This window comes from Lytechinus pictus, chromosome 16 (assembly GCF_037042905.1).
Source record: "Lytechinus pictus isolate F3 Inbred chromosome 16, Lp3.0, whole genome shotgun sequence".
NCBI lineage: Eukaryota > Metazoa > Echinodermata > Echinoidea > Temnopleuroida > Toxopneustidae > Lytechinus > Lytechinus pictus.
The window spans coordinates 17,189,447-17,204,835 of record NC_087260.1 but is presented as its reverse complement, the minus strand read 5'-3'; the positions used below and the strand labels follow the sequence as shown (position 1 = coordinate 17,204,835).

General features: G+C 35.0%; 1 protein-coding gene across 3 annotated transcripts in view; it reads right to left on the bottom strand.

Moving 5' to 3' along the window:
• Window positions 1-647: 647 nt before the first annotated feature.
• The window catches only part of LOC129279712 (leucine-rich repeat and calponin homology domain-containing protein 1-like), a 56,913-nt gene continuing 42,171 nt past the window's right edge, over window positions 648-15,389 (bottom strand). For 2 of the 3 annotated variants that reach the window (XM_064111646.1, XM_064111647.1), the window contains exons 11-16: window positions 14,232-14,412; window positions 13,486-13,600; window positions 12,599-12,714; window positions 7,938-8,075; window positions 6,821-6,898; window positions 648-4,318 (exon numbers count right to left, since the gene is read on the bottom strand). In XM_064111646.1, coding sequence (XP_063967716.1) covers window positions 4,202-4,318; window positions 6,821-6,898; window positions 7,938-8,075; window positions 12,599-12,714; window positions 13,486-13,600; window positions 14,232-14,412 — 745 coding nt within the window. In that variant the 3' untranslated portion in view covers window positions 648-4,201. The remainder of the gene's footprint in view (window positions 4,319-6,820; window positions 6,899-7,937; window positions 8,076-12,598; window positions 12,715-13,485; window positions 13,601-14,231; window positions 14,413-15,389) is intronic. The other variant, XM_064111645.1, reaches the window with a different exon arrangement.

Sequence of the window (15,389 nt, the reverse complement as noted above, 5' to 3'; positions counted from 1 at the left end):
AGAAAATTATGCCTTTGAAAATCATATAGCACTGGTAAAATGTTAATGTGTATTGTCAGTTACCGACAAGTAATGATAAAAATGTTCAAATCAAAGAAAGGAATTAAGAAAAAGAATTTTTTTTCATTGAAATGTTCCTAGAAACTTGGGTATACTTCCACATCAAGCTCACTTTCATGTGAAGCCCTGCACAGAAGATACAATGCAATGATTCCACACATTTGACTTCCATGTGTTATCTCTATGGCAAATTAAGTGTAATGTCAGTTACCGTAATGTCAGTTACCAGCATGGTTGTGGGAAAATTATCATAGCCCCCAAAAGACAAAAACGAATTGTTTAATATTTTTACACATCTTAACCTAGTAACGGAGGTATATTTACATATTTAAATTATTACTCTATCTACTCAGGGACATGAGATATTTCAATTTTAATGAACACCCTGAAATTGCATGTCTTTTTACGTAATGTCAGTTACCGACACATTTTTGCTTGCTGATGCGTAAAAAAATGTGGTTACATAGGAAAACTTAGTATCAGAGTATACAGCAAGGTTCACTTTATTAACTCTATCAAAAGCAAACTCCCATCATTTGTTGTTTTAGAGATACACACAATGAAAGGTGTGAAAACATTGTGCCGTGTAATGTCAGTTACCGTGAAAATGCCCTTATGTTATCTTGTCCATTGTATATATGAATGAAAAAGACGTACTGCACTGGCATGGACTGGTCAGTTTAATAATTAAGACAATGATTTATCTCTTGATTACTATGGGTTTGACAGCTCAAATCTTTCCCGCGTCACACAGCATTTCAATTTTTGTTGTAAAATTCCTCAATATGTATCAATAATATCAAGAAGATAGCAATTTATATATTGCTCAACTTTGAAAATCCTTGTCAAAATTGACATTTAAATTAAAATATCACATTCAAAAATGAGTTTTTTTGTACCATTGTAACAAATTGGCCTACAGCTTGAGGGGGGATAAATCCATTTGCAAATATTAATGCATGCCATATACAGCTGCACAAAGACTAGACTCCCCAAAAGTTGGTCTTACATTAAAGGTTTTGTTTTGTTCATTTCAAATATAATCAATTCTTACTAATTGTACTTCAAGCTTATTTTAATATCTGAGTACTATATGTATATTACACAATCTTGAGTGCCATTAAATGACATCTACTGATCTACATGTGCATGTAGGATTCTGTAAGACGGACTCGATACAAAAAAAAATTGGGAGGGCGGGCAGGGGTGTTAGATTAACTATTGCAAAGAGTCACATACAGGTATGAGTTTACAAACTACTCAAATATCAAGTGACAAAATGCAATTTATTCAAACTGTTCATGCAGTTCATATAATTTCACTTCTAATAAGAGAAAAGTAACATTGGCCCTGAAAAAATGATGAAAGAATTTACTCAGTAAATGTGTTACAAATGCACATTTGGCATAGTATAATCCTATCATGTGCATGGTGGGGAATACTTTTATCAACAGTTTCATGAAACACATGTACATGTACATGAAGTACTCGGCTGTTACATGTTCAATACCCCTTTTGGGGCATTGCAAGAAAAATGTTAAACACTAAGTCAAGATCACAAAATAAAGAGTAAACCTTCAATAAAATACAAATCTTTAGATGGCTTGCATTCACTTGCAAATCCCTATTATAATTGATTTTGGGACTTCCACATGATTTTGAATTTTGTCACTTTCTTGCAACACTCCATTAATCTTAGACCTTGAGAGAGGTTCATCAGCATTTTTGTCCAATAATTTTTCACATCTGAAAACTTTTCTTGATTTTGATTGGCTGAGAGGCATTGCTACTATCATGGTAGCTGTCGAATAGAACAGGAATTGTCGGATAAACGTCTGACAAGTCCTCTCATGAAACGCTCTCCTGGGGAGTGTTTCAATAACATTTTCATCCGACAAGTTGTCAGATCTGACAACTTTCCTTGATTCTGATTGGCTTAGAATCAATGTTACTATAGTAACTGTCAGATAAAACAGGACTTGTCGGATCAAGTCATTTCATGAAACGCTCCCCCGAATCCGAGTGCCTTTTAATAAAGACATACATGTACCATTATGGTAACTTCAATGGAGAAACTTTGATTTTGATTGGCTGCTGAGCGCTGTTACCATGGTAGTTAATGGTCATAATTGTATTTTCTTTAATGAGACAAACCCCTGGGGAAAATTTCAAGAAGAGCTAAATGCGATTTTGAGTCCTGCCCAGTGCCAATGAACCTTGATATTAAATGTGCAATCTTGTTGACGGAGACACAGGAGCTCCACTGAGCATGATTTGACTAATGTAGTGATGCATTATATACAACATCCACCTAGGAATTACAAAGTGAATATTAGTCACACTTACATCTTTGTGGAACACCCCCCTGGCTACTTGTCTGATGAATCATGGCCCTCTTTCATACAAAAATTGTATTGATAGCACGTTGCATTACAATGACAGTTACAATAACAACTGTGCATGATATACAGTAGTCCTCAAAAGTTAGTGAACCCCACCAGAAAATGAAAACTTTTTAAATGTTCCAGTTCTGCTTTGCTTTCAATATCTAATTGTCAAGTCAGGTGATAAAATATAGCATTCAATTAAGTTTGTTTCTCTGGGCTCGCCAAACATTGTAGTGTTGTTCTTTACATTCAACACTCAGCATGAAAAAGTGTGTTTTGTGGTGAGGTTCACTAATTTTTTTAGCACAACTGTATTCTCCCACATTAAGGTTGTCAGTTATGCCACAGCTACACCGATGAAACCAACTCTAGACCAACAAAAGCTGATACTTTATTACCAATGACATACCATCGATCAGTTTGGAGTATGTTTCCTAGGTGTGACTGTAGCATTCGGAGAGTGGAAAGTTTTCTTTCTCGTTTGATTCTCCATACACAACGTTGGCTACAAAATGTCCAACAACATCCTTGATCAGCGAACAGGTTATTGCTTCAACGGCTTGGACCACATGCACTCATCCCTTGTAGGCAATGATATACAGTACAGGTGTACAAGTGCTTAGTTGTAGTTACAGAATGGACTTTACATGTGGTTGCCGGAGCACTTAAAAGTTCCATCACAAAGTAATTTGAGTATAATTGAACTGCTCATTGCTGATGAACACTCCAATGGGAGTGGAGAATGTGCATACATCGATTTAGGACAAAGCAGATTTTGATCAACAGAGTGGTAATAGAAGTATACCTTTAATGCACTCAAGGAATATCACCAAGGTTTCAAGCACTGCATAAAAACGGAACATCATGGCATCTCATGACTGGTCAGTGGGGTAATTTGTTTGAAGTGCTGGAGGAACATCATCAATGCTTCAAGTGTTCCATTATGGAAGAATATCATCATCAAAATGATCAATATAAAAAATCATGAATATTTTATGTAGTATACATGGTAGGACAGTTCACACTTGCTGCATCCTATGTGCACCATTGGCTGGAGACTTCATCATCAATATCTCCATATTTCAGACAGCCAATAGCTTGGCTGCGGAGAGAGCTGATGCAATAGCAGTATTCTCACTTTTAGGACAACTACGACTTCTAGCAATATACTTGGTAGGACAGTTCACATTTGCTGCATCCCAATGCGCAATATTGGCCGGAGACTACATCCTTGATATCTTCCATGTTTCAGACGGCCAATAGCTTGGCTGCAGAGAGAGCTGATGCAATAGAAGTATTCTCATTTCAGGACAACTAGAACTTCTAGCAATATACATGGTAGGACAGTTCACACTTGCTGCATCCCAATGCGCAATATTGGCCAGAGACGACATCGATATCTCCATGTTTCAGACTACCAATAGCTTGGCTGTGGAGAGAGCTGATGCAATAGCAGTATTCTCACTGTCAGGACAACTACATGTAGCACTTCTAGCAATATACTTGGTAGGACAGTTCACACTTGCTGCATCCCAATGCGCAATATTGGCCGGAGACTACATCCTTGATATCTTCATGTTTCAGACGGCCAATAGCTTGGTTGCAGAGAGAGCTGATGCAATAGAAGTATTCTCACTCTCAGGACAACTCTGTCACAGTTTCTAGAAGTAATCATCTTGGACATTTTAATCTTGCCAGATCCCAGCACACACACACTTCACAACCAAAAAAAAGTTCATCAATGTTTATGACTTTCAGACTGCCCATTGCTTTGTGTGGACAGCTGACTGGGATAGTAGTGTTCTGACTGTTGTAGCGACTTTGGGTAGGCCTTTTCCCTCTAGTATATCGGCCGGTGAACATAGTTTCTCCTGGAAGGATAAAAAAGAATGAAAATACAGATAAAGTAATAGTGGTACCTTATACATGTATCATCAATAACCAGCTGTTGAGGGACATAAGGGTGTCCAGTATCATGGGTATTTAAGGTAGAGTATCAGCGTTAGCACTGATATATGCCATCACATTTTTTTTCATGAGATTGAAGAAGTCCTGATGGGGCTTTCACATTTAATCAAATTACTATTTACAACCATTGTGATTGTTGTTGATCTAAACCAACCCAATCGTCCATTTAGGGATTAACAGTGGAGAATGGAATATATATATATATATTTCTTTACATCTGCATTTAAGGCGAATTTTGTTGTCTTCTTTCAATGATCATAATGCGCCTTAACGCCCTCTACCTTTGTCTTTACGTCTATATGTGTATTATGACGGAATAAACCCATTCATAGACTTGCCCTTATGTAGGATGTAGGCATATATATATATATTTTTTTTTTTACCCGAAATAGACTAAACTCGTTCCTCTAACCCTGAAAAGACTGAAATGCAAATTCAATCTGTATTGGGTTTGGAGATGAATTAACATTTAAAAGGAATTTTGGACAATTTGAATATCATATAAAACTCTCCAACCACGTACCAGCCATCACTAATTCGCTCTCAAAAGATGTGTGAGACTAAAAGATGTATGAGCGGGATCTTTTCATATTATAATTCATATCCTGAAAGTTGTCAAGGGTAACCAAAACAGCCCCTCGTTCCATTTGAGGTTAAAACGGAACTTCAAAATTGAAGTTTCATGTACTCCAGAAATCAGAATCCAGAAAAAGGCCATATAGTGGCAAAAGCTATGGCAGGTAAGCTATTTATAAGATACATGTAAAACACTTCATGCTCCTACATGAATGCACAGACGGGGAGGGCAGAAGACATGCTAAATGTGCAAATAATGCGACATGATGCTAATACAAGGATGAATTGAGATTATGTATGAACATGCAAGTTGGAGTCCATCATGTATTTTCAATTTTCCCCCATTTTCTAAATGAAAAGGAATATACGAGTGGCACCTGACAATCCATGTATTAGATCTATACAAATTAAAAAGTCAGTTGTTAATAGGTTACACACAGTATATCAGAACAATTTATCCTAGCCAAGTGATAGGTAAGGCAACACAACAAAAGTGAATGGCTAGTGTGGGCCACATCTCTTTCAAAAAGGAATCCCACACAGCATCTTTTCTCTTTTAATCCTCTAAATTCTGCAGAATGGGTGATCAGGAAAGTCACCATGACTTCCTCCAATGAGTCTAAATCTTGTAAAGACTACGGCCTGTATTATAAAGTCTAGTTTAACTTAGGCCACATTCTAACTCTGTGCTAAAATTATGGAAAGCCAAAAATGTCTAATTTCTATTTATATCATAAATTTCTTAAGTTTACTGTGATCTTTTTCCTTGCTTGTAGAAAACTATGAAATATACAAGTGAGAAATGAGCTGGTAAATTGGACCTTTACGGTTTGAGATTTTTGTCAAGATCGGCTATCCAGTTATAACTTAACTTTAGACCAGTCTAAATCAACCCAGAGTTCGCTGATTAATGATTCAGTTTGCTTGCCCCAAAAAAAATCATTGTTATGGAAATTGTAAAGTAATGTAATGTTTGATTGAAAGCAGTAATCTTTTGCTATGGAGGACAGTGTGTAAATAGCAAACAACACTCTAAAATAGCCTACATGAACATGATGACTATCAAGAAGTTGTTATTTCATTTTAGGTCATTTGTATTATGCAGTTAATTGTTAATGTCAAGTGCTGTTATTTTCTTTTTAAAAGTCGCAAATATTACGCTACATTGATTAGTAAGTATTGCACAAATGAATATACTGTAAAGTGATTTTTTTCTCAAGATTTTGAGGGTTATCTTGTGAATGTTATGAATTCTGACAATAAACAAATACAAGATTACAAAGTCATTCAGAAAAAGAAGACTAGTCACAGAAAAAATATATATTTGTACTACACAAACTCAAGATCACAAATACACACCAGGAAAATACCTGCGGAAGATGTTAACAGAGAAGATTCAGTAATTAGTACTTGTTTTAATTACACTGACTCATAACAATGAACATACTGTCTAGAAGCAAAAAAATATAATGAAGGAAATAGTTTAATTTAAAAAAAAACAGACAGAAATATTATTTTCTTCACACAACTCAACATTAGTATAACTAACATCACATCTAGAGAATAAAGTATATAGTTAATATTCAGAAAGATGAAGTGAGTATAACAGACATATCACAAAAAAGGTCATGGTAAATTCAAAGCACAACAAGAAAGTAATCAAGGGGCCTGTTTCACAAATCTTGTACAATAACACATTTACAATAACAGTTAAAAGCTACTGAAATCATGCAATTCGATTGGCTGAGAGTAAACTTGTTACTGATATTGTGCATTTGTTATTTTAACAAGTCTTTGTGAAACCAGACCCTGATGGAGAAATCACTTACAGTGGGGACACCGGCCGCTGCACACACTTTTAGGAAGTTATCCACATTTCTTCTGCACTTAGCTTGGGTTAACTTAGGCTGTACAAATAGAGAGGAATGGGGATATATAAATTAATATTTCGATATCTGTTAATCCTAAATGATTATATCAGTACTACAATCAAAACACATTTATGAACAAATGGTGTACTTGAAATCACAGATTTTGGCAAAAAATGTCAAGAAAAGCATTTTTTCACCTTATCTTACGTACATAATTATCATAATACACATTTATATAGTTAAATTTATCGAGAAATTATCTATTCTGAGGCGCATTTTTAACATCCATGCTTGCATTTCCATGGTTTGAATTCAGAACTAATAAACATTGCTCTAAGGTATAAAAAGTTGTGTGTTGAATGGGCTTTGAGGAATTTGATTGACCTTTTGACCTATGACCCTTTCCTTACCTGACCTACATGTATGCCATAAAGGGATGGAACTAAATGTTTGGTGCAAATTTTGTTATTCCATCTACATGTACACTGTGAAATCCTTTTAAAAAAACTGCTAATGTGACTGTACGGTACCAGGGCCTTTTTCTGGAAGTTCATTGACCTTCCAATATGGGTGAGATCAAGGTCACTTAAAACTATACTTTGGCTTAAAGAGATATACCTGTGATTGTTTTAGTTTAGTGATGCTCACTTAAATTCATTATAATATAATCCACCAAATCCATGCCTATACAAAGTGCACAGTTTCTCTCAAATCAATGATACTGGACAATGGATAATGGACAATTCCATGACATACTCAGCCTTTTTGCACAGCCAACCCCAACATTTTTTTCAATTTTCACTTCACGATACATGATCCATGTATAGGATCACACCTTTCGATATAAAGTGGAAATGAATCATATCCAGAGGGTACCAACTATAAATTTGAACAAGGACATATTCAAGAATTGTGATAAAATTACATTACATTAGTTTGTTGTAAGAACTTTATTCAGTCAATTATGGCATATAATTTCTTTAATATGGGCCACTTTTCATCATGTTACGATGGAAACATCAGACCCAAAAGATCAAATTAACAAAAATGTCAAACCATAGATCTTGATCCTCACCACTGCAGCAGAAGGAACATGGATGCTTGAAATGGCATGAGATTTAACATTATTAGCTAGGTGACACAACACAACTCCGTCCATCAGAGCTTCGGGTAGATCCTCAGGTAAAGACACTTTCAATCTTGATTCAATAATCTAAATGAAATAGAGATTGAAAAACAGAGAAGAGAAAGAAACATGATTATAAAAAAGAAAATTCAAACCAATGGCAAAGAGAAAATAATAATAATAATCATAATTATAGGCATTTATATAGCGGAATCTATCTAGAAATATTCTATTCCGAGGCGCGTTACTATCATTATTATTACCCCAGCTAAAAAATAAACGTGTCAGGGTTTTTTTAATTGACATTAGTGGGACGTACTGTACATGCACAAAGTTGCAAAAAGATTCAATGGATCTCCTCTGTCATACAGTCAACAGTAAAGTCAGTCTTATACATCAACATATTACAAGAGTCAATAGTATTCACATGTCATTAATTGTATTTTATTTTATATATTTGTTTGTTATTTATACTGCTTGTATTTTCTAATGAGAAATAAAAAAAGTAATAAATCAATTAATCAATAATGAAAACAAATATCAGCACTAAAAAAGTAGAGTCATTAATCAGATTTGATAATACTTGCCTACACGTTCTTCACAAGTTAATTTCCGATAGTGTTATTTTAAAAACACTGCTGAGCACCCAAATATACATTGACCCTTCAAGTAAATGGTTATGCATGTCGTTAACTGATTTTGGCCATAAATAGGCACATTTGTAACTCAATCTGACAAGTACTTCAGTACCACAGACAACCAAATCTACTAAAATGTACATTTAGTTGATCGAAATAAATATGTAATTCATTACTTATGCTAATTTATTCTAAAGAATTATCATTATTATTATCGGAGACATAAATTTTTTTTTTTTATTTGAATGTGCTTTTCAAGATTCTGATCACTTTCATCGCTATCACTATTTCTGTGATTTTTATTTCTTTTCATTTGGTGAATTCAGAACCACCCTAGAGTTAGTACCAAACAACTATGAATTAATTACAGTAAAACTAAACTGCACTTTCGCAACTTACAATGTTTCCACACAAATTACACTTTCAATATGGAAGCCTTTCAGCAGTTTTATTTACTTGTGCCTTATACATATATCATTGGTTTGAAAGAGGTTTAAAAAAGAATGAAAAAAGAAGGCTGTAATCATAACAGGTAATAATAACAACATAATCATTTTAAGCAGGGCCCGCTGGGAAAACAGTTTTCGGAACTGAAGTGGCAACCCTGGGTAAAATATTACATTACTACCATTATTATCATCATCATCATTCAGTGCTTAATTTGCTTAAAGGTCACCAACAATATGGCCATCGATGCATGTTTGACTGGCAATGAACATGTACATTGACAGAGTACACAAAGAATAATTTGAAACATAAAAGTATGTGCATTAATAACAGATCTATGTCTGTATGCAAATCATTATTTAATACAGCTACACATACCATTACACAAATCTACATGTATCCATCAAAACAAAGATTCACTACAGTACTGCATTCATGTGTTAAATGACATCAATTTCATACAACTGACATACATGTACATGTGCATGTATTTCTAAAAAGCTAAATAAGAAGACATGATCAGGACTTATGAAATGGAGCAATACAATCTACTTGTACATGTACAGTAATTAAATAAGAAACTTCTATTAATGAAAAGGATTGTTTGATATTTGTTTATCCCTTGTCAGAATTCAAAAACTACCTGCTTTTCGCACAAATGGAAATCAAAAGTCTTCATCACCCATATCCAAAGAAATGCAGGAAAAAAAATGTCAGATAATCATACAGACCCTTACTCATTTCTCCTTTTTCATATGATAAGATTTGACTATTACCAGGAAATTCATTTGTCTACACACCATGCAAATGAAACCAAAAACAATGCTAATTTTAAACAAATTAACAACAAAAAATCTGCAATAGACAGATTAGAATTGAAGACAAAGTGGCAATTATCCATCAATACATGTATGAACACAATAACAAATCTGATGAACAGATTGACCATCGCTTTAAAAAAATTGAGAGAACATAAAACACTTATCAACACACCATGCAATCTATTAATCTAGAAGCAACAATTACAAAGTCAAACTGGCTCTGCCCCCCCCCCTCTCTCTCCCCCCCCCCCCAAAAAAAAAAGATATACCAAATTTTACAAAACTACAGCAGTCAAAACTAGGAATCAATCATTCACAAATCTTATTGTCATCCAATGAACCCAAGTATCTAGCTCTCTTTCCTACGTTCTGCTTCAGAAAGAAAGATCCACCCTAACTGCCTCATAACAAAATGCCCCCCCCCTTCCACCTCATAGTTAATTGCTCAGTATCATAATTTGGACGTTTAAGAGGCAAGCATTGCATGTACATTTCGGAAAATAAATATCAAACCACTTCACTATTAAACTCCCTTACGGAAGAGTATAATAATTATTCTTTCCCAAGCTGTATGTACTTTTAATAAACCTAGATGTACAATATTTTTCTTAAGTACCATTCTAATGAACAAAATGGAGTAAAACTGAGCAAAATCAGCAAAAACAAAAACAAGAAGCAAAACAATTCGACCTGATGAAAACGCATGCATACAGCGAAGAAGCAATTCGCTGTAATCTAACATCAAACCAGACTAAAAGAGAGACCGGTACCACTTCTCACTCACCTTCTGCATATCTACTACACTACTGTAATCACTGATAGTGTGAATGGCAGTCATCCAGGGATGTGCACACTAGGGCAGTGCAGTGAAAAATAAAGACTGGTAATTGCTCTGAACTATTAAAAGTCAAACTGTATGTCCCATATTAGAGAGAAGCCTCAGTAAATTGGTAAATTAGAAGTACATCCAATGTGAAAGAATTTTAAGACTAATCCATAAATTCATTTTGGGTGCATGAATTCACACTATTCAGAACTCAATTAATTTGATAGGGAAAAAAGCCATCGTAGTTTAAATCATCCAAAATTGGTGAAATCTAATCCAAAGTGAGTATGAGCACCAAAACAATATTTCAACATTTTGGGGCGCCATCTGAACTCTTTACCCGCCATGGACATAACCCCTCCTGTGCTACATTTATTTCAAGCTGCACCTTTAAGTGGGGTTTTGCATGGACTAGGCTAATTCAACGCACAAAAGTCACAATAGCTTTTCATTGGTTTATTGTAAAGAAAAGCTTTTTGTGTACACAGTACAATGCAATGTATGCATATACATGTATATGTTGTATGTGTGTATGAACAATATACTGCACTCTGTGTGTATTGTGAATAGAATGTGACTTGAGTCGAACTTGGCAGTCAGCTGTATGTGACTCTAGTTGAACAAAGCGGGCCAAAGAGTTAAACAACATGGTTAGGTTAACCCTTTCCACGCGTACTTCACACCAATGCACACTCGGTGCCGTGCGAACTTCGCATTTCACACTCAACAAACAATGCATTGTTTCCCTCCCTGAAAATAATTCAGTACAGATGGGTTCATGGTCCAGCGCACAAAGAGTTAAACCAGGATGTGTTATGCTCTACAAGTCCACTTTACTTGTAGAGTAACATACATGCACATATAGAGATACCAGCCATATCCCTCTTTATCAAACATTTCTTTACTTATGAGTATAGACACAATATTCCCGTACATTACAATGAAATATTGTTTTCAGGATTTACAAAATTCAAAACAATTTCTTGATCATCCAATGCCCAAATATGGAATACATTACTGTTTTGATGAGAGATATTTGTTGCTTTACAGTATGAGGTCAGATAAAATTTCAAAGAAGCTGTTTATCGAGTGAAAAATTGTTATTTTCCAACAAATTTTCATTAGATTTACAAGGAATTACAATAGCATGTTGGATAGTGAAATCATAAAATTAATGTGCTTGAGAACACATTGGTGCCATGATCTCTTCACATTTTCACATTTCTATTCTAAATGTATTATTCTTCTTCCTTCTTTTTGGCAAGGGGTGATAGCTTATTAAGGAGCAGTATGCCAGTGCATGGCGTGGTTAGTTTTTCAAAAGTTAAGTCTGCTGCACCCTACAGTGTATGCCATCCGATTACAATCCAAATGTTCTATAAATTGCATTTGCATAAAGTATAAGGGTTAAAAATAATCTTCTTTGACATTTGGAATAATACTAGGAATACTTCAATCCAATTTATAATTTGCTACAAGCCTTGCAGTAGAAATTAATTCCTAAGCGGCTTTAAATTGCTATATTGCTGACATGAATATGATTTGGAATTGAATTTGCGTTATTCCTACAGGGAGGCTCACAATAGCCTGGAATGTAAATTGTTATATTCATACCACTATTCGAGACCTATCTTTAAGATTTTGCAGGTTGGAAGTTTTTCCCCAAACATCAAATCTCGCACAGATTACAAAGAGTGTGCCATGTTTTAGAGAAACAGTACCTGTACAGATATCTTGCTTTGTTGTACAGTTTATTTTTCATTTCTGTCACAATTTTTTTCTGAAATGACATCAGCAACTTTGAAAGCAGATGTCGACTGTAACAGCAACTATAATCGTTTGAGAATTCATTCCTTGTAGTAGGGTAATAAAACCAACCTTTCTTAGCTGTTCAATTCTTTCTAGCTCTTCCGCCCATTTCGTTCTTTCTCTCTTTGCTGTGAAGTTTGCTTGGATATTGTCCCCTGTGGGCTTCCCCCCTCCTATACTGAATGCTGCAAATGAGAAAAGCAAGAAAATGGAAGCAAAAGAAGAGTGGACGTCCAGATAGATAGAATGAAAGAGAGACAAAGAGAGGCAGACAGAGAAAGGAAGAGGGGAGAGAGAAGGAAAGAGGGACAAAAAGGAGACAAGTTGAATAAAGCAGCAACAGGGGAACACTCTTAAAAGAATTAATATATTCACTATTCATTATATTTATTTGGGAGATTCATACAAAGAATAAATTGGGACATGTAATTTGAATTCTAGCTCTGGAGAGATCCAATGATCACAAACAGAATACTATTATACAGAATCCCACCCAAGATGACCAAAATGTTGTTTGTAAATGTGCCATTTGGTGGAAATGAATTGCAAAGGTACATGTACATGCATAGAAAATCAGAGGTATTTATTTACCTTGCTCACAAGTCAATGTGCATATCATATCAAATTTTAGTCAACCAAATTAAAGTTAACTTGCTAGAATTTAACTTTTAGGACCAAATGTAAATATACCTATACTACTGGAACATTCCGAGCATTTTATATTGTTTTGCTGAATAATATCATTTAAAAAATTGAGTCTAAATCGCACACAATATCAAGTAAAATGCATGGTTTCAATACAAATGTAAAGCATTCAAACAATAAGTGAGTTATGCTGAATGTCCCAATTTGTGCTCCAACTTTGTGGATATTATTCTGGGGTTGGATGTATACTTTTTTTGTAAAACTGCCCTTTTGTAACTTCTTGAAAAAAAATCAATTTCATTATTATTTACCTGATCTAGGTTTAATATTTGAGAAGGATGAACTACTATTTGGTGAGGGTGTATTTTTGGAATTATTTGCAGCCTCCGTCTCTCTTCTGCTCCCAGGAGTTGGTGATGTCCTTGTCTGTGGTTAAAATGAGAACAGGCCAAATAATAAATAATGACTAATAACAATATCAAACAGTTAATGCTTGATCAAAATGTTCCTAAGTTCTGCATACTGCTACCTTAGCATTAAATGCTACCCTGATCAGGCACTAGAGCATTCAATGAATTCCTTCCTACCAGGTACCCATGTACTACACCCGAGTGGAGAGTGGCTGAAGCAGATAATCGCCTTGCCAAAGGACACAAGAGCTGTAGTGGGATTTGAACCCCATAGCTTGTAGTTCAAATCCCAGATACTTGCTGACTGAGCAACAACACCTAAAGGACGTGACTAGTCTCATACTAAACGACTAATCAGTGATAGGCAAACTGGCGAAATTGGGCTTAACCCCAGCAAACTGGTAGGGCTAAGAATCCCCTAGCCCAACTAATATGCCACGAGCAAATATTAATTGAACTCTGTCGTAATGTCAGACTATGGGTATACATGTACTTGTCACCTTTATACTGTAAAATGAATCACTTTGATGATGAATTTAATAGTTGAAATGAATATGAATTAACTTGAAAATTGAAGAAACAAAATTCTTTACAAACTATGAATTTGTTTATATAAACCTTAATTTATGATAATTAATAAACCTTGCCTTATAATAATTAAGTAATGCATCCCTCTGTGCCTGTTTGGTCCTTGATTTTTCTTCGATCTCTGTCCTCCGTGTAACCTGAGCCTTGTGTCTCTCGGGAGATACCTGATTGGTTATGGTTGCATCTGAATCAGACACGCCTCTCCGCACTCTTCCGTTGGCCACAGAATGGTTGACATTGCTAAGGAGGGCAAACAAAACATGCAGGGCCAAGTGAAATATATAATGATGACAAGATGACAATCAGTGACAACTACAAAGAAATCCTAGGTTTTGATTGGCTAACAAGCCCTATTGCTATAGTTACCTATCATTGATGACAACTTTCATCAAACCAGGGTCCCGTAACACAAAGGTTAGCAATTTTCACGATTGATTGTACAATGTAGTCAATGCAATAAAACATACAGTAGAAAAATGTTTTAGGATTACTGCTAAGCTTTGTGTTACGGGCCCAAGTCCATGTTTCTTACGGCTTATCACTGATGATAACATGAACTAGGTGCTAAATGAACACGGTATTGTTCTCATCTTCAGAAACTGTGCAATTTGGTTGGTTACTTCAAAGCAAATTCATCACGAGTCTCCTATGGATTATAAGGTAACTAACTTACAGTCATGAAAATAGTTTATACTTTTATCAAAAAGAATCTATTCCTTATACAAAAAGAAATCGATCCCAAGCTGAACAAATTACTTGTTCACAAAAAAAGACAAATTGGGGTGTTTTCCATTTTTTATAATTGAGCTACAGTCCAAGTGTATGAACAAATGCAAATAGCAATAACAGAAGAAACATGTACTCAAAAAACAAGTGAAATCAAGAAATGACGATGGTCATTGGGTCAAAAATTGATATTAAAAATCAGTATATTAAAATTCCAAATTAACAAACAGAAAAAACAAGAAAAGAAAATAAACCACACTATCCACTTTAAGGCCCGTATTCTGAACTCTGGTTGGTTTAACTATGGACAGCCAGGTGTAACAAAATACTCAAACAGAACATGTTCATATATCTGCTTGATTTGGGACATTATTGCTATCCGTATGTTTTGCAGATCAGACCATGGCTCAAGTTTATAAACCACGATTCAGAATATGAGCCTAAATGCATATGTGCAATCAATCATAAAATACCCACAGTGCTTTGCATGC